The sequence below is a fragment of the Sabethes cyaneus genome, chromosome 2 (genome assembly GCF_943734655.1).
Source record: "Sabethes cyaneus chromosome 2, idSabCyanKW18_F2, whole genome shotgun sequence".
Classification (NCBI taxonomy): domain Eukaryota; kingdom Metazoa; phylum Arthropoda; class Insecta; order Diptera; family Culicidae; genus Sabethes; species Sabethes cyaneus.
The window spans coordinates 203,351,232-203,369,065 of NC_071354.1; the positions used below are offsets into that span (position 1 = coordinate 203,351,232).

The following is a 17,834-nucleotide window of genomic DNA, read 5'->3' on the forward strand; positions in this document are numbered from 1 at the left end:
TGTGAGTTCTACAGAAGTATATAAAGAAAAATATGCTTTTAATCATAGTTCTGTATGCTTGTACAATGTTGTCCAAGGACTAGTGTTTAGTGCTTACTGATTACTTGGGATGTTAACCCACGATCCAAGTCCATGTAAACAAACCACTGATAGACGTCAAAAAAGCGAGGTTATGCTCGCCCGTGCAAAACCTTATTCAACCCAGGTTGAAATGAAATAAACTTTATCTATCAAATAGGAGCAAACGAACATCAAAAATTCATCCAATTTCAACCCGGACTGAATAAATAAATCCGCTATTATAGAAAACAAACTATCAATCTGTCAAAAATGAAATGGTTCACATTCTGAATTGATTTTAAGGTGAAATTAGTCGTCATCGATTCTGAAAATTTTAAAAGCAGTTTTATTGTTTGAAACAAAAATTTTGTTCATGAAAATTTATTCGCTGTGTTCAGATTAGCAAGAAGAACGCAGTGAATTCATTTCTATAAACCGAACCCCGCTTTTGGGCTCAAGAACTGCTTCCGAAATTGGGCTCTCCGACGAAAAGTTAATGACTGCTAGTTTCCCGTTAACCCACCCCATCGGCAGAGAACCATCATGTTTTCGATTCCAACATCTCGTGTGTGCGAAAATGAAATAGCATTTCATCACTGCGTTTCACTCAACCGCCAGCAGTTTGATTTGGGCCCGCTGTCAAATTTTGAGCCCGAGATATCCTCACGTTGTAACTCATTGCTTAACTAAACTTTAAACTTTAAAAAGTTAAAATTTCGCGAAATGGTTCACAGCCTTATTTATATTCCTTTCCCCCAAGGTTACCATTTTTTAAGAGTGCTACCCAAAAACAAGAATACCAGATTGGCAGATTTATCTGCAATTCATAATTTTGCGTCTTTTGCTGGTATTTCTATAGTGTATTTATATTATGTATATGCACAACATTTGAACAAAACACTAACTTATTAAAAATAATGTGCACTTCGTGATATAATTTGGCAGGCAAAGTTTTTCAAAAATTACCTTTGCATAAGAAGCGAGGACCATTTTGTCCAACTCTTTGGATTTGTTAACATTGTTAACCTTGTTAACCACGTTATGTAAAAACCTTTGGCATCTCTGGCCAGAAAGTTATAGTGCGCTGGGAGAAGGAGACTGAAATTTTTGACACTTCTTCATCAGCAAATTTTGCGGGTCGCGGGCAGCGGGGTGCTATCCCTATCTTAACGAACGGTGTTTGACAGTCGACTTAACGAAGGGCGCTATTTCAAGAAATGCAAGGAAATAGCGCCCGTCTGACAGGTAGATTTGCTGCCAACCTTGTCGAGATGTGCTGAGATGTTGGCAACAAAAACATGGCACCCATCGCAAGCCCCTGGTCGCGGGTCGCCATATCGGAAAAAATAGTGATTTTCAATGCATAGTGTTTTGTTGTAAGTAAAGTTCCATTTTCTCTTTAAATAAAGTGTGAAATTGCACAAAAAAGTGTGCACTTCATCGAAAATGAAGGTAAGCGTGAAATCCAGCGACAACTTTGTGTATGTATAATGTTACGAATCAACATTTTTTTTCACAGAAAATCACTGAACAAAAGCTGCAGGCATTTACCGTCGGAACGATGGGTAAGCGTCAGCTCAGTCGGAAGGAATTGGAGGAGCAGAAAAAACGAGAGGACGAAGCGGCAGCCGCACACGTACGTGAAAAGCTCACTTGATTACCAAAAATTTTAGTTTCCCCTTCATCTCTTTGTTTAATTCTTAAAATGATTCTTGCATAAAACTGCCCTTGAAAATCTCAAAATCACTCCAAGAAACGAACTGCTCTCTAATCGTACTTGACAATTTAAGGCGTTCAAAGAGTTTGTTGAAACATTTCAAGAAGCTCCCTCCAAGATTTCCAAGGTGTGGGTGAAAGCTGGAACATACGACGCTGGTTCCAGAAGTAAGTTCTTTTGTCATTGACATGGCTACCGCTTCAAAAGTGTCTCATTGCTTTCCATGCTTTCAGAGGAAGATGTTCGCGATAAAGGTAAACTGTATAAACCATCGTCTAAGCTGGACGTCGAACAGGAGCGCGCTAACGAGTATGTTAAAATGTTGGCCAGTGAAAGCAAGAAGGATCAACTGTTGGCAAAAAAGAAATCTCAGGAAAAGAAGAAAAGTAATCTAGAACTGTTCAAAGAGGAACTAAGACAGATCCAGGAGGAGCGTGAGGAGCGACACAAATATAAGCACATGGCCAAATCGATGCTACCAACGACGGTGGATCAAGAACCTGTCTACAACGAAAAGGAGTCCGGTTCGTTTGACAATGGTGATCCGAACACGACTAACCTATACCTAGGCAACCTAAATCCAAAGGTATGACAGAATGACTTAATCACAAATTGTACAATTTGGTGGCGAAAAACATTGTGTAACTAATCTTTTCTTAGATATCGGAACAAGCACTGATGGAACTGTTTGGTAAGTACGGTCCATTGGCGAGTATCAAGATTATGTGGCCTCGGTCAGAGGAGGAGCGTGCCCGAGGTAGGAACTGTGGTTTCGTAGCGTACATGAGCCGCCGTGACGCTGAACGAGCGTTGCGAGCTTTAAACGGGAAAGATGTAATGAATTACGAGATGAAACTTGGTTGGGGTAAATCGGTTCCCATCATGACACATCCCATCTACATTCCACCAAAACTGGTAATCTACACGCTGCCACCTCCGCCGTCGGGACTTCCGTTCAATGCTCAACCTCATCCTTCTGATTCGGAAAATATTCCGATGATGACCTCTAAGATGTACATGAGTGATTCGGATCTTAAGACGCAGATGGACGGTGTGTTGTACAAGTCGATCGTAAAGGTAGTGATCCCGTCCGAGCGTCCCATGCTTATGTTGATCCATCGTATGGTTGAGTTCGTCATTCGGGAGGGCCCGATGTTTGAAGCTTTGATAATGACTCGCGAAATGGACAATTCGATGTACAAGTTCCTGTTCGAGAATGAAAGTCCAGCGCACATCTATTATCGGTGGAAGCTGTTTTCGTTGCTACAAGGTGACACTGCATGCGAGTGGCGTACGAAAGAGTTCCGCATGTTTAAAGGTGGTTCAATTTGGAAGCCACCACCGATCAACTTCTATACTCAGGGAATGCCCGACGAGCTGCTGGTCGATGAAGAGGGAATCGACGGGAATAAAGGCAACCTTTCCGTAGCGTAAGTTATGATGGTTTTAGGAGGTACATATGGGAATGAACGTTCTATTTTTTCTATATCAGTCAACGCGACCGTCTCGAAGATTTGATTCGACATCTAACTCCGGAACGACAGAAGATTGCCGATGCTATGATTTTCTGTATTGAGCATGCGGACGCAGCCGAGGAGATTTGTGAGTGCATTGCGGAATCGTTGGCCAATAACGAAACACTGGTGAAGAAAAAAGTAGCACGCATTTATCTGATATCGGATATTTTACATAACTGCAGCGTGAAAGTGCAGAATGCAAGTTTTTTCCGAAAAGCGTAAGATATATTGTAGCAAACATACTGTTCAATTGATTGATTCAATTGATCATTTACAGATTGGAGAAAAATCTAATGGATATTTTTAAAAGTCTCAACAACTATCACATGCAGCTGGAGAGTCGTTTAAAAGCAGAAGGGTTTAAAACTCGTGTCATGAATGTCTTTAAGGCATGGGAAGAATGGGCCGTATATCCGAAGGATTTTCTCACCAAACTGCAACATACGTTTTTAGGAATTCAAATCGTATGATAGTAATATTTGCAAATGATAAAGTCATTACATTTTAGTCTTTATTCGTAGGTTGAAAAGAAAGAAGAGGAAGAAGTCGAAGATGAAAATGAAGACGAGGACCTCGATGGAATACCGTTGGATGGTGCAGCACTGCTGAAAAGTGCCATGCTGAAGGGCATAACCGAGGCGGATGCACGAACACCGGTGCTAAAGCATGATATCTACAGCGATGAAGATGACATAGATGGGATGCCGCTGGACGAAGACATAGACGGCATTCCTCTGGAAGCTCCTGCAGTGGGTAACGATTTCGAAGGTGAAAATAGTAAGGGGAAAGCAGGTGGCTCGTTCATTCCATCCAAGTGGGAAACGGTAGACGCGTCACAGATCGAAGCTCAAGCAATTACGACCAGTAAATGGGAAACGCTTGAACCAATCGCCCCAGAGCCGCCGTCCATTTCTTTGCGAGATGGCTCCGACGATGAGCAAGGAAACAGTAAGAAGTAAGTAGTTTATATTTTACGGAACAAATGGATGAGAGTTGGAGGAAATTTATTTTTCTTTTACTAATAGCGATCAGGATGAGGCTCGTCGGTTGCGTCTGCGTGAAATTGAAGTTAAAATCGTTCAGTACCAGGATGAGTTTGAGTCGGGAGCACGGCAGGTACGCGTGGGTTGGACATTGGCCGAGGAAATTGCCCATTATAGACGGAAGCTGATTAAGAAAACAGATAAAGAGCTCCGTCAACAGCACTATCAGCTTCAACAGCAACAACAACAGCAGCAACTGCAGCCCGAGTCGCAGGAGGATACGGACGACGATACCGACGAGTACGAAGACCGAAGTTCATATTCGAAGAAAGGATCCAAACGAAGCCCAAGTCTTGAAGTGTAAGTACATCCCGTATACCATAAGCTTGACTCTCTTAAATTCATCCTGTTTAATGTTCGATTCAGGTCTCGAAAACGCAAAAAGGCTCGTCGTTCGCCTTCGCCTGAGTATGCGCGAGAAGTCAGCTCTAAGTCTTCTCGTCGATCCCGATCGCCGCTTTATCCCACCAGCAGCGGTCGCAGCAAACGGGAATCCGTATCGCCGGCTCGTACCAGTAAAACATCTCGACATCGGACATCACGTAGCGCTTCTCGTTCCCCTGTTAGACGACATCACACTGAACGTTCCTTATCGCCAGCCACCCGCAGTAAATACGATCTTCTGGAGTCACCCGCCCGCGTTTCTGGTTCTAGTGCTACCAAGTACGATAAATATGAAACTGCGGCTTCTTCGAAGTATGACAAATACGAATCCTCGAAGTATGACTCACGGCTATACGATGAACGATCTACCAGCAAGTATGAGAAGTACGAGAAATATGAAAGCTCCGGTAAGCACGATCGGGAAAGAGAGCGTGAACGGGAAAGAGAAAAAGATCGCGACCGTGATCGAGATCGCGAACGTGAGCTACGGGATCGGGAAAGAGATCGTGAGTTGCGAGATAGGGAGCGCGATAGGGAACGTTTGTATGCTGGCAGCAGTAGCAAGTATGAGGTCGTCAGCTCAAAGTACGACGAAGCGGACAGTCGAAGATATCGGTATGTTAAATGTTATGTTAAATAACAAATTTCCCAGGGTCTAATTCCTGTTTCTGTTGCTTATTTCTTAGGTCTCCGTCACCTACAAGATCAAGCCGAGAAGCTTATCGTTACGCTACCAGTTCCCGATCAGAAAAACACAAAAAGCATAAATATTAAATACCCATAGCTTTTACTAGGTGCAAAAAGTAAGTACATTGACCTTTTAATGATAACTCAGAGAGATTGGCTACGAAGGCCGAAGGTCCCGACCACTGAACGTAAACCGTCGATGCTGTGCTGTATACGTACAATCCCAGAGAGAAGATTGCTAAAATGTTTGCATTTTAAACCTAAAATCTTCAGATTATGATGACACATAACAAACCAATGTGCATGCTAATGTTGCCGAGATGAATAAAGATTAAAAACTTCGTAGCGGAGTTAGCGTGTTAGAAGCGTTTCTAAAACTGTGTGAATTCCCATTAAAATTAACTATTATTTTAAAACTCCCTGGTCAGAGAAAGTGTTGCCGTTATCAACTGAAATAATTAGGAAATTGTTGTCCCATCGGCGTATCATTTTTTTGTTTATAGAATTATGTCGAATAACTTTAGGGCGATTCCTTTATTGCATAATACCAGCTACGGTACAATAAGAGAAAAAATTTAAAAGAACCTTGTCACCTTGTTTTACACATTCTACAGAACAGTTAGTGACTTTGAATCGTAACAACTAATCGCGTAAGTCAGAGGGGCCGCTGTAGTCGGTTCATCTGCTACCGGTAGCCTTTTCTTTGCCCGTGACTTACGTTTGTACTTCTTGCGGATTCCCAGATGAGAGGCACGGTAGTGCTTGTTGAACATGTGCTTCGAGTGGAACACCTTAGCGCACACGTGACAGACGATTTCCTCTCCCAACTTGTGGATGTTGATCTTGTGTACCCGCAGTGAACAGCGTTTCATTTCCGCCCCGCAGATGTCGCACGTTACCATTTCGTGCTTGTAGGAGTGTAACAGTAGCAGATTTTTGGTAGCAAAGGACTCCACGCAGTGATCGCATCGGTACAACTTTTCATCTTCACTGACGTGTTTTCGATTCATGTGAGCTTTGAGCTTTCGTTCGGTTGAAAAGGTTGCTTCACACTGGTCACATTTTACCGCTCCGGGTTTTTGATGACCGGCGATGTGCTCAAGAATGTGAAACTTCGTTTTGAAACGCCTATTGCAACAGGTGATAAAGAAACCCTCTTCACGATGATCCTTCTGGAAGTGAGCTCTTAGGCCCAGGTAGGAAGTACCAGTATAGTCACAAATCTCGCAATCCATCTTGTAGTATGCTTCTATTATGGCATCATCATGTTCATGTTTTTCATACATATCCGCTGGAATATTACGAATCGCGTGTGCTTGGGTGATGGGTAATCCTTTTTTGTGACGCAATAAGTGCATAACAATTTTGCGGCGTTCGATTAGCTTTCTACCACAACACTGGATGAAAAAATTTTGTTTCGGATGACCCACACGAAAATGTTCTCGCCGTCCTGAATAGGTAGATATCTCCGTTCCACATAACTCACAGTTCAAGGGACTGTGCTTTGCAATCAGAAAATCTTGCATTTGGTGCAGTAACTTTTGCTCTTCCTCGGTTTTGAATTCCGGTGGCTTCACTGGCGGATTAAAGCCTCCAGCAATCAGTTCTTCGCGAAACTCGTTTATCAACGGATCATAAGTAGAATGAAGCTCTCTCTGCCATTTTAAATTGTTTATATGAAATGCTGGTTCGACTGAATCTCCCAGATCATGCTTACTACTAGTTGACTTTCCAGCAACGTTTTTGTTGGTCACATGTTTCCAGTGTCGATTCATGTGACGCATGATGCTTATCCTCGTAGAAAAACGCTGGCTACAGCAGGATACATAATACTTCTCTTTTGGGTGATTTTGACGAAAATGAAATCGACGATCATCTTGATTATTGATTTTTGCACCACACAACTCGCAGTTCAAAGAAAAGTATATTTGCACTAGATAGTCCTGAACATCGTACATTTTCTGCTGTTCATAGGTATCACCTTTTAATGCCAGATCCATATTCGGCAAAGGCTCATATCCTTCTAAATCCCGTTTGAAGTCCGTTAAAATTGAACCAAAGGCAAATATCACTCTCTTTTCCCAAGAGGTTGACGTATCCTTCCTTTTTATCCTACTCATGTGCTTCCGCAAATGATCGGAAATCAGCTGATCGTTGGTTAATTTTTGTCCGCAGCAGGAAATGTAACAACGTTTACCGTGATATTTTTTGAAGTGAACCTCTAGCTTTTGATAAGTAAACAAATCCTCTTTACAGATATCACAAACCATGTTTAGGTAACGATTAATTAAATTCTTTTCGAACTTAGCAGCTTTCGGCGCTGTTTCTAATGGGTTTTTCTCGTCCTCTTTAAGGACGATAGTATCCGTAGATTCGGTTTTTAAATCTGTTACCATGGTGAAAACTTGCTCGGGCGATGGAATAACTTGTAATGGTTTATCCTGCATCAACTCATCCTCAACCGCACTATAGAGCTTTAATTGATTTTGCTGAACTTCATAAGCGTATTTGTAAAATTGGCAAACCGTCTCGACACATGCGGGACATATTACCTCGGGAAACTGTTTACCTGCTGTGATCTGCGCAATAAATTAAATAATTGTAATAGCTAAATAGAAATTAAACCTTAATAGGTATGCAATATTTACCTCGAACGAAAATACAAGCTGTAGTTTTTCCTTTAGGGTGTGAATGTTGAAACTCTCCTGTAGTAAAAGAAAGTCTTTCAAACACAACCGACAACTGTTCATCTTCACAAGTGCTTCTTTAGCTAAAAGTAAGCAATATTCGTAGTTTTGAATTCATAAAATAATTCCTCAAATTAGGTAACGAGTCCACCAGGTTTTTTTGCACTGTTTTGCTATGCTACGGAAACAACTTTGTTTACAACAACAAGAAGCCAGCGAAGCCGCAGTAGTTAACCAATGTAATAAAGCGAAGGTGAGGAAGAACATATCGAAAATTCTTTACGCATAATCCATAACTTATGAACACAAAAATTTATAATAATTATTCATAAACCATAGTGTAAACTTTTACTAAAAGAATTTAAGGCAAGTCCTTCGGAATTCTATAAAAAAATCGTCAAAAAGCGAAATTACAGAACGAAAGTGCTATCTTTTTATAATTTTGTTAACAAAATAACAATGCGATGTTCAGTTTGTCCAGAAAAAAACTCTTGAAAATGGCTCAGATTTTTAAATTTCATTTTTACTGTACAAAAAATTTGAAACATGCGTTTTTATTTTTTGAGTTTGTATGGCACTAAGCAAACACAAGACAAGTTGTTTTATCTTCTTTATTATCTTTTCGAAATAATTCCTGATTCGTACATTTCACTACTTTATTCTTGCCAACCTTCTTGGTCGGCTACCGATCCTAAATCGTAACTGTCAACTGCGCAGACCATGTTAGCTGTCGTTTCCGTTGGTTCATCTGCTATGGGTGGCCTTTTCTTCGCACGCGATTTCCGTTTATACTTTGAACGAATTTTTAAATGAGTGGTCCGATAATGACTGTTAAATAAGTGCTTAGAATGATAAACTTTGGCACAAACGTGACACACGATTTCCTCTCCTAACTTGTGGACGTTGATCTTGTGCACCCGTATTGAACCGCGTTTCATTTCCAAACCGCACAGGTCGCACGTTACCGTTTCATGCTTAAAAGTGTGCAACCCAAGCAGTGCTTTAGTAGCAAACGATGCCTCGCAGTGATCGCATCGGAATAACTTTTCCTCTTCTCTGATGTGTTTTCTTGTTATATGCGCTTTGAGCAAGCGTTCGGTAGGAAAGGTTGCAACACATTGCTTGCATTTCACCCCTTGAGGTTGTTTGTGTTTTGCGATATGCTCTAAAATGTGGCATTTATATCTAAAGCGCCTATTACAACATGTGATGAAGAACCCTTCATCGTTATGATTCTTTTGAAAATGAAACCTCAACCCAAGATAGGAATTACCGGTGTAATCGCATAGCTCACAGTCCATTTTGTAGTACGACTCTATGATGCCATCCTCTTGCTCGTGCTTTTCATACGTTTCCGCTGGAACATGGCGAATTCTATTGGTTGTTTTGATAGGTAATCCATTTTTATAATGCAGCTTCGTCTGCCATTCTAAATTGGGTGACTGGAACACTGAGTCTGTGACTTTGTGCTTCCTAAGGATAGACTGTTTTTTATTACCACTCGAATTAATGCCACGTTTCCAGTGGCGGTTCATGTGACGCATAATGTTAATCCTCGTTGAAAGTCGTTGATCGCAGCAGGATACGTAATATTTCTCGTTGGGGTGATTCTGGCGAAAATGGAATCGGCGATCATCTTGATTTTCAAGCTGAATGCCACATAACTCGCAGTTTAAGCAAAAATAAATTTTTACCAGATGGTCCTGGACATCGTACAATTTTTGCTTTTCGAAAAGGTCTCCTTTCAATGCTAGTTCCATGTTTGGTAGTGGTTCATATCCTTCTAAATCTCGTTTGAAATCTGTTAATATTGAACCAAAAGCAAACGCCACGGCGGATATTTGGTCCCGTGCGGTCTTACCTTTGATCGATACATTTTCAATCGTGCTATAAAGCTTCAGTTGGTTTTGTTGCACTTGAGTGGCGTATTCGTAAAAGTGGGAAATTGTTAATACACATGCTGGACATATTAGCTCGGAAAGTCGTTTATCAGGCTTTATCTACAAATAAAGGGAAACCACCATTATTTTGAGAATATGGGTCAAAAGTATGATGTTATACGAAAATCAGAGTTATGGGTGGTTTATCATTCGAAAATTTTACCTCAAAAGTAAATATCGTCTGCAGTTTGTCCTTAAGATTGTGTACATCAAAACTTTTTTTTAATAAAAGAAATTCCTTTAGGCACAAACGACAACTGTTCATTATGAAGTGTTTTATGTTTTTACATACCAAAACTATTTAAAAAAGTTCGCGAGAGTCTTCTGATCTGCTATGCGGAGACAGGTCAGGTAAATGCCGCAAGAGACTGTTGTTTCTGTTTATGTTGTTTATATTTTAGGGGTGTTCTGATACATCGAATCCGAATCCTATCAGAATCAGAATGAAGTATTCCACCACGCACACATATAAAGATTTTTTGACATTAGCTGTGGACCTGGCTGAGGCTGTTTGCAGTAGGAATAATATCAAAAACATCAAATATCAAACTCCCGGATCCTCTCCTCCACTCTTCGCTCCCCCTCTCACTCCAGCATAACCGATCCACAGCTAATGTCATTCTTGTTAGTGACGAAACCGAAAATTACTTCATAATGCGAATAGCACTCACCACCAGAGCTGCCATAAATACAGATATTTGTGCATGCATAAATTTGGGACCCTACCGTTTTCACCGGAGTATTTAATTTTCTCGATCTAATCTTTTAAATAACATAAATAGTGTATGGACTACTTTAAAATTCAGGAACATTAGTAGAGCCAGAAATCACAGCAACTGAAATAATTGATGGGTCCCAAATTTATGTATGCACAAATATCTGTATTTGTGGCACCTCTGCTCACCACAGTTTACTGTAACCACTGTAACACAGTCCATAGTTGCCAAACTCTTGGCCAAACATGACAAATGAAGATAGAATTAACAAAAGGGCGAATGTCGCAAGCGTAAACAAACCGAGTGAGGGTTGATTTTCCTATGCTGGTCCAGCAAAAAGTAACTCTCACTCGTTTTGTTTACATTTGCGACATTCGCCCTTTTGTTAATTCTATCTAGAAATGTCGACCAACATTTGAAAGGGGTGGATAAGCCAACTGAAGATAGAACTAACAAAAGGGCGAATGTCGCAAGCGTAAACAAACCGAGTGAGAGTTGATTTTCCTATCCTGTCCCAGCAAAAAATAACTCTCACTCTAGCTCTCACTCGTTTTGTTTACATTTGCGACATTCGCCCTTTTGTTAATTCTATCTAGAACTGTCAAACAGACCGAGCGAGAGTTTATTTTTTGCTGGAGCAGCATAGGAAAATGAACTCTCACTCGTTCTGTTTGACAGTTGGCTTATCCGCCCCTTTCAAATGTTGGTCGACAAATGATAATTTCAGTGTCAACCCGTTAATCCGACGAATGATTAATGGCCGGATACCATATTTCGACTCGATAATCCGGCAGTCAAACCGATATCAGTGTGAGTTAGAAACACCCCATCGGCAGGCAACCATGTTTTCGCTGCCAACATCTCGTGTGTGCGAAAATGAGATAGCATGTCAGCACTGCGTTTCACTCAACTTCCAGCAGCCTGATTTGGACCCGCTGTCAAATTTTGAGCCCAGGACATGCTGTCGCTGACGTTCACTGCAGCGCGTTACAGAGATGTCGATGGGGTGGTTAGAAATTTCGTCTTTTTCACATCCAAGAGGAAACAACTCTGAAAATTTTCGTGAAGATTTATTGAATATGCAGTAAGGCTTATACAAATTTGGAAAAAAGTTTATGTCCTGGTCCCGAAATATTGTTGAAGGGGGGGGGGGGGGGGGGCAAGAAAAAAATAATAACATTCAACCTTCAATAACTAAACGAAGGAAAAAAAACCACTGTTTATTTTTCCATATTAATATTGCTGATTGCAAGGACAATTGTACCATCCAAATTGCGATATCGCTCATAAAAGTGTTATTTTGCATTAAATCGTTTCGGTATCTTCGGTGCACTTTTTCGTTATATTCCAAGCAATAAGTGCGCCGAAGAGACCGAAACGATTTAATGCAAAATAGCACTTTTATGAGCGATATCGCACTTTGGATGGTACAATTTTCCTTGCAATTGACAATACAAATTTAATACAAAAATATTGTACAGTACTTAACTTTTAGTTCAAACCGAACCAACCTTCAAAATTTTTTGATTCAAGCACATAAAGTAAGCATTGTGGTGGAGATAAATCAGCTTGATAATAATGGCTACTGTGCTGTGCTACCGGCATTTGTTAAGAACAAAATCTCTGATACTATCTACGTTTGAAACCGCTCGTTTCTTGATTAACCTCTTAGTGATATGAATATCAGGTCATTCCTGCTGGTTCTCAACAATAACGTGTTTATCTTTGTATAAATATTAAAGAATACTAGAATAAAGAACTATCAGAAGCGATTGTCATTGCTTGACTAACAGTATTTTTTCAGGCCGGTGATGCACTTCGGATGAAGTTTACTACTGCGGTGGAAGTTGTTCTCCAAATATTAGGAGTTTTAACAGCCCTCTTCCGAAGAACCTTGATCTTTAATTGAAAATTGCCGGATATCAGCATAACAGGCGTCCTGGGTCTTTTTTTAAGCTTCGGATGATAGTGGTTCGGACAATGTCTTGTTATAAGACCAGTATAAATGATTGCATATTTCTTCGTAAGCGCCAGGATTTTGCGAATCATTGAAATGTTTTGAGAGATAAACCGTTTCGACTGCCTAGCAATAAATATTTTATTCCAATTTAATTCCAGTTTCGCACATTTCCTTACTAAAACTCCATTTTTTAAGCAGAAGAAGATAAAGCTCAGTAAAAAATCAATATAACAGCATGGCTTGATTTGATGTTATGGTCGGGGCCACCATTTATCCCAATGATAATCACAACATGACAATAGTCAGAAAATTTTCGAACAACTCACTGACATCCTTTCTGCATGCATCGAATGCGTGGTAAAATATTGTATTTGCAAGATAAAATTGTAAGTTTTACGTCCCTAACATCCAAAATTAGGGTAAGTTTCTTGGACATTACGGAATAAAACGACCAATTGGAGCCCCAAAAGCACTGAAAGCTGATACTCCGGATTGTCTAATTTGTTGTATTTTTTTTAATCTATCTACTACCTATGAAAAAATAACCCCACTGCAATTCTGAATATCTCCGTCAAAAGCGGTACCAAATTTCACTAATATATTGTTTAGTTTATTGATGCCTCAACCTAATTCGGTTCTTTTAAAACAAGTTGAATTAAATTGGAATAAAATTTAAAGTAAATAGAGCCAAAAGTCTGATTTCAAGCACCCCAATTTTCAGCGCCGGGATTTAAAGATTAAGCACAATAGTCGTCTGTGACCTGTAGCGAGAATCAGACTGCTTGGTGAAGGAAAGTTGATCGTGACTAACCGGATAATTTCTTTAACTTTGCACATATTGGGTAATTTAGAGATGTAAACTCGTTGAACTGTAAAAAATCTGCTTATCACTAAAGAATGCAACATAATAATGTTGCACTTTATTTTTTTGCCCCTTCAAATTTCGAAAATTTTTGAAGGGGGGGGTGACATAAACTTTTTTTCAAATTTGTATAAGCCTAAATTAATTTTATAATTAGTAATGCTGAATTTATTCAATAAAATGCCGTTAAATTTTTAGTTAGCTTCGAGCTCAAGCACGCCAGTTTGTTCAGAAGAGCAATTAAGGAGACATGAACGACTGAAAATTTTGAAAAAATCTTTTTTTATTTCAGATTTTGATTCTGCAGTCTTTTTCACTTATTTTGATACTAAATGTGTAATGATCCGACCACGAAAAGTGGTTGAAAAACGATCATACATATAAGTATTTCAGTGCATCGTGGAACAACTTCGGCGGAATAAAACACCGCTCCTGGAAAACCACGATTTTCAAACTTTATGTACCTTTTTCTCAGAAGCTACACAACCTATCCAGCATTTTACAAGCCATAATGGTGGACGTGTTCGTAATATTTGAACAGCATTTTTGACATTTCCCTAATACATCGCACGTTTTCTTTCCGTGCATTCCTTTAGTTTTACTGTGAACGCGCGGAAGAAAGCGTGCGATATATTAGGGAAATGTCAAAAATACTGTTCAAATATTACCAACACGTCCGCCATTATGGCTCGTAAAAAGCTGGATAGCAAATGAGGTGTCGAATTAGCGGAGTGATACTGTACTTCTTTGATGCCTTTGCGCTTTTGCCTTGTCAACAGTAGAGTGACTATATATGAAAAGGGCGGATAAGCCAACTGTCAAACAGAACGAGTGAGAGTTACTTTTTGCTGGAGCAGCACAGGAAAATGAACTCTCACTTGTTCTGTTTGACAGGTGGCTTATCCGCCCTTTTCAAATGTGGATCGACATATAAAGAGCGGCGACATATGTCATCCCAAAAGTATGCAATGCGCATTTTCTTTCTCTCTTTCATGCATACGCGTTGGATTGGGCGTCTGCTCGATTGGATTGACACTGACGGAGAATTCTAGATAGAACTAACAACAGGGCGAATGTCGCAAATGTAAACAAAACGAGTGAGAGTTAGTTTTTGCTAGGCCAGCATAGGAAAATCAACTCTCACTCGGTTAGTTTACGCTTGCGACATTCGCCCTTTTGTTAGTTCTATCTTCAATTATCATTCCAATTTTGACATTGTCGCCCCTCTATATATAGTCACTCTATTAGTCAACAGGTGCGTTATTTGCGTTACCTTCAGGAGTATCGTGATCCTTGCGTGAAGATCTTGAAAGGAATTCCGGGAATTCGGTGTTGCTCTGCCTGTAAACATAAACAACAAACTTGGTTTTGCTGCTATCATTTTCAACGTTTTCAACAAACAACGGACTAGGAAACTTCACGATACTTTTAGTGAGTCCGGATAGTTTTTCTTGGTTTTGGCATTGGCAAGAAAGATGAACACTTGTCGTTTGTGTTTGAAGGATTTTCTTCTATTACAAAAGAATTACAACGTTCACAGTCTTAGAGACAAACTACAGTTAGTGTTTTCATTCGAGGTAAACTTTTATAATATTGTTTATGAAGAGCATTTTTAGTTTTTGTTTCGTAAATTCTAAAGTGTACCATTATATTTTCGGTACGAGAGATATAGTACTAGGTAATTTTAATTGCTTTCCTCTATTTATAGATAACTAAGGATAACCGATTTGCCGAGGTGATATGTCCAGCATGTGTATTAACAATTTCACAATTTTACCAATACGCCTGTCAAGTGCAGCAGAACCAATTGAAGCTATATAAAACAGTTGAGGAATCGATGCAAGAAAAGAAAACATCGGAACAGGTAGCCACCACGATAGCAGATGTAAGCACTGAATTTGCAGATGTAGCATCTGCCTCTCAAAAAACGTGTCCGTTGAAAATAACCACAAAAACTAAAATACCAGCAACATTTGACAAGAATTTGGTTAATCGTTACTTAAACATGGTTTGCGACATCTGCAAAAAGGATTTAATAACTTATCAGAAACTTGAAGTTCACTTTAAGAAATTCCACGGTAAACGTTGTTACGTATCCTGCTGTGAACAGAAATTAACCAGTAATCAGATGATTTCCGATCATTTGAAAAAACATATATCTTGGACGCAAAAAAAGGACACCACATCTTGGCAGCAAAGGGTGTTATTTGCTTTTAGTTCAATATTAACAGACTTCAAACGAGATTTGGAAGGATACGAACCTTTACCAAATATGGAGCTGGCACTGAAGGGAGACCATTTCGAAAAACAAAAATTGCACGATGTCCAGGACCATCTGGTGCAAATTTATTTTTGCCTAAACTGTGAGTTGTGTAGGGCGAAGCTTGATAATCAGGACGATCGCCGATTCCATTTTCGCCAAAGCCACCCCGATGAGAAGTATTACATTTCCTGTTGTGAACAACGATTTTCAACGAGGATTAGCATTATGCGTCACCTAAACCGACACTGGAAACGCGCAAAAAAGTCGGATGTAACTGAAAAGCAGTCAGTTATTACGGAGTATGAAGTCTCAAGCACAATCGAAATGTCCCAGTCATCCAATTTAGAATGGCAAAGCGACCTTCATTCTAATTATGATCCACTAATCAACGAATTTCGAGAAGAACTGGTTGCTGGAGGCTTTGATCCTCCGCATACCCTGCCGGAAAACGAAACTGAAGAAGAGCAGGTGCTACTACGCAAAATGCAAGACTTTCTAATTGCCAAACATAGCTCATTGAACTGTGAGTTGTGTGAAATTCAAATATTCACCTATATGGAAAGACAGGAACATTTTCGTTTAAGCCACCCTGAAAAATTATTTTTTGTTAACTGCTGCGGTAGTAAGCTTGCTCAGCGGTGTGAAATAGTTCTGCACATAATGCGTCATAAGAAAGGGTTACCCGTCAAATCAGTCAACAGCATTCGTCATGTACCAGCGCAAATGTTTGAAAAACATGAACAAGAGGATGTCATCATAGAATCGTATTACAAAATGGACTGTGAGCTTTGCGACTACACCGGTAATTCCTATCTTGGTTTGAGACTCCATTTTGGGGAAAACCATCGAGATGAAGGTTTCTTCATCACATGTTGTAATAGACGCTTTAGGGCTAAATGTCACATCCTAGAGCACATTGCAAAACATGAAAAGCCCCAGGGAGTAAAATGTGAACAATGTGAAGCAACTTTTGCAGTGGAACGAATGCTCAAAGCTCATATAATAAGGAAACACGTCAAAGAAGAGGAAAAGTTATACCGATGCGATCAATGCGTGGCATCGTTTGCTACCAAAGCGCTTCTCTCCTTGCACTCCTATAAGCATGAAATGGTAACGTGCGACATATGCGGCATGGAAATGAAACGTTGTTCGATACGAGTGCATAAGATCAACGTTCACAAGTTAGGGGAGGAAATTGTGTGTGATGTTTGTGCCAAAGTTTACCACTCCCAGCACATGTTTAACAAACACTACCGTACCTCCCATTTGGGAATTCGTAAGAAGTATAAGCGTAAGTCGCGAGCCAAGAAAAGGCTACCCGCAGCGGATGAACAAATGGAAATGACAGATACGACTCATTCTTGTGATCTAAGTTCGTTAGAAGTTCTATAAACTGGTAGGCTAATTGATCGTAGGGTAATGTGTATTTTTCATGTAGTGAACCACATTCCATTGCTACAAAAAATCCAACTTGAAAATATGCGATATTTTTTTTTATTTTTTATTACACTATATTGCGACATTTGCCTCTATTTAGTTAGACTACCCCGATTTATACGATTATCACTGTCGAATCTCGCACACGATTACGCTCAAGCAAAATGAAGTAAAAAAGAAGGGCAAGAAGGAAAAAGAATCCAAACTCATAAGTTGATTAAACTAAAAGACACTCTAGTGTCAGAATAACGGGGCAAAATGCGATATGTTGCATTAAATGATTATCACAGTAGTCTAAATAGTCATAAAAGGGATAATAATGAAGTGCACTTTTGTGTCGTTCCACTGTCAAGAATAAACTAATCAGTGCATGTAAACGCACGCAATTAACACAGTTTGCATGCCTTTAGGCACAGACCTTCATATTTGTTTCAAAATAACGCCCTATGAATGAGGCAACAACACGGAAAAGTTGTAGATTTTTACGTACCGTGCCAGCACCACATTTATGACATTGCCTATTTCTGGACAGTTGCGGATTTCTCTTAAATATTGATAAAA

At 39.8% G+C, this 17,834-nt stretch overlaps 4 protein-coding genes across 5 annotated transcripts; 2 read left to right on the top strand and 2 right to left on the bottom strand.

The window, feature by feature from the left end:
* The first annotated feature begins 1,380 nt into the window (after positions 1–1,380).
* LOC128733876 (U2 snRNP-associated SURP motif-containing protein) lies at positions 1,381–5,741 on the top strand. Of its 2 annotated transcripts, none has more exons than XM_053827725.1 (11): positions 1,381–1,436; positions 1,580–1,696; positions 1,851–1,944; positions 2,011–2,363; positions 2,438–3,207; positions 3,270–3,512; positions 3,572–3,758; positions 3,816–4,249; positions 4,320–4,637; positions 4,704–5,336; positions 5,408–5,741. In XM_053827725.1, exons 2-11 carry the CDS (start codon positions 1,622–1,624, stop codon positions 5,493–5,495), a joined length of 3,195 nt encoding a protein of 1,064 aa, XP_053683700.1. In that variant the 5' UTR covers positions 1,381–1,436; positions 1,580–1,621; the 3' UTR covers positions 5,496–5,741. The 2 variants fall into 2 exon arrangements, with proteins under 2 accessions (XP_053683700.1, XP_053683699.1); XM_053827724.1 differs by having other exon boundaries at positions 1,400–1,512.
* Positions 5,742–6,002: 261 nt separating this feature from the next.
* Positions 6,003–8,193, bottom strand: LOC128737561 (zinc finger protein 354A-like). Its single transcript, XM_053832230.1, has 2 exons — positions 8,057–8,193; positions 6,003–7,987 (listed from the first exon to the last, which is right to left on the bottom strand). Exons 1-2 carry the CDS (start codon positions 8,156–8,158, stop codon positions 6,017–6,019), a joined length of 2,073 nt encoding a protein of 690 aa, XP_053688205.1. The 5' UTR covers positions 8,159–8,193; the 3' UTR covers positions 6,003–6,016.
* A 517-nt stretch (positions 8,194–8,710) lies between these two features.
* On the bottom strand, positions 8,711–10,347 carry LOC128737758 (transcription factor grauzone-like). Its single transcript, XM_053832463.1, has 2 exons — positions 10,199–10,347; positions 8,711–10,095 (listed from the first exon to the last, which is right to left on the bottom strand). Exons 1-2 carry the CDS (start codon positions 10,298–10,300, stop codon positions 8,752–8,754), a joined length of 1,446 nt encoding a protein of 481 aa, XP_053688438.1. The 5' UTR covers positions 10,301–10,347; the 3' UTR covers positions 8,711–8,751.
* A 4,550-nt stretch (positions 10,348–14,897) lies between these two features.
* Positions 14,898–17,315, top strand: LOC128737442 (PR domain zinc finger protein 15-like). Its single transcript, XM_053832077.1, has 2 exons — positions 14,898–15,150; positions 15,282–17,315. Exons 1-2 carry the CDS (start codon positions 15,049–15,051, stop codon positions 17,226–17,228), a joined length of 2,049 nt encoding a protein of 682 aa, XP_053688052.1. The 5' UTR covers positions 14,898–15,048; the 3' UTR covers positions 17,229–17,315.
* Positions 17,316–17,834: the final 519 nt, after the last annotated feature.

Excerpts from the sequence above, each read along its gene's own strand:
- LOC128733876 (XM_053827724.1), top strand. Across the intron at positions 1,697-1,850 it reads ACGAAGCGGCAGCCGCACAC|GCGTTCAAAGAGTTTGTTGA; the intron begins GTACGTGAAAAG and ends TGACAATTTAAG. Across the intron at positions 2,364-2,437 it reads TAGGCAACCTAAATCCAAAG|ATATCGGAACAAGCACTGAT; the intron begins GTATGACAGAAT and ends ATCTTTTCTTAG.
- LOC128737561 (XM_053832230.1), bottom strand. The coding sequence starts at position 8,158 with ATGAACAGTTGTCGGTTGTGTTTGAAAGACTTTCTTTTACTACAGGAG. Across the intron at positions 7,988-8,056 it reads AGCTTGTATTTTCGTTCGAG|ATCACAGCAGGTAAACAGTT; the intron begins GTAAATATTGCA and ends TTTATTGCGCAG.
- LOC128737758 (XM_053832463.1), bottom strand. The coding sequence starts at position 10,300 with ATGAACAGTTGTCGTTTGTGCCTAAAGGAATTTCTTTTATTAAAAAAA. Across the intron at positions 10,096-10,198 it reads AGACGATATTTACTTTTGAG|ATAAAGCCTGATAAACGACT; the intron begins GTAAAATTTTCG and ends CTTTATTTGTAG.
- LOC128737442 (XM_053832077.1), top strand. The coding sequence starts at position 15,049 with ATGAACACTTGTCGTTTGTGTTTGAAGGATTTTCTTCTATTACAAAAG. Across the intron at positions 15,151-15,281 it reads AGTTAGTGTTTTCATTCGAG|ATAACTAAGGATAACCGATT; the intron begins GTAAACTTTTAT and ends CTCTATTTATAG.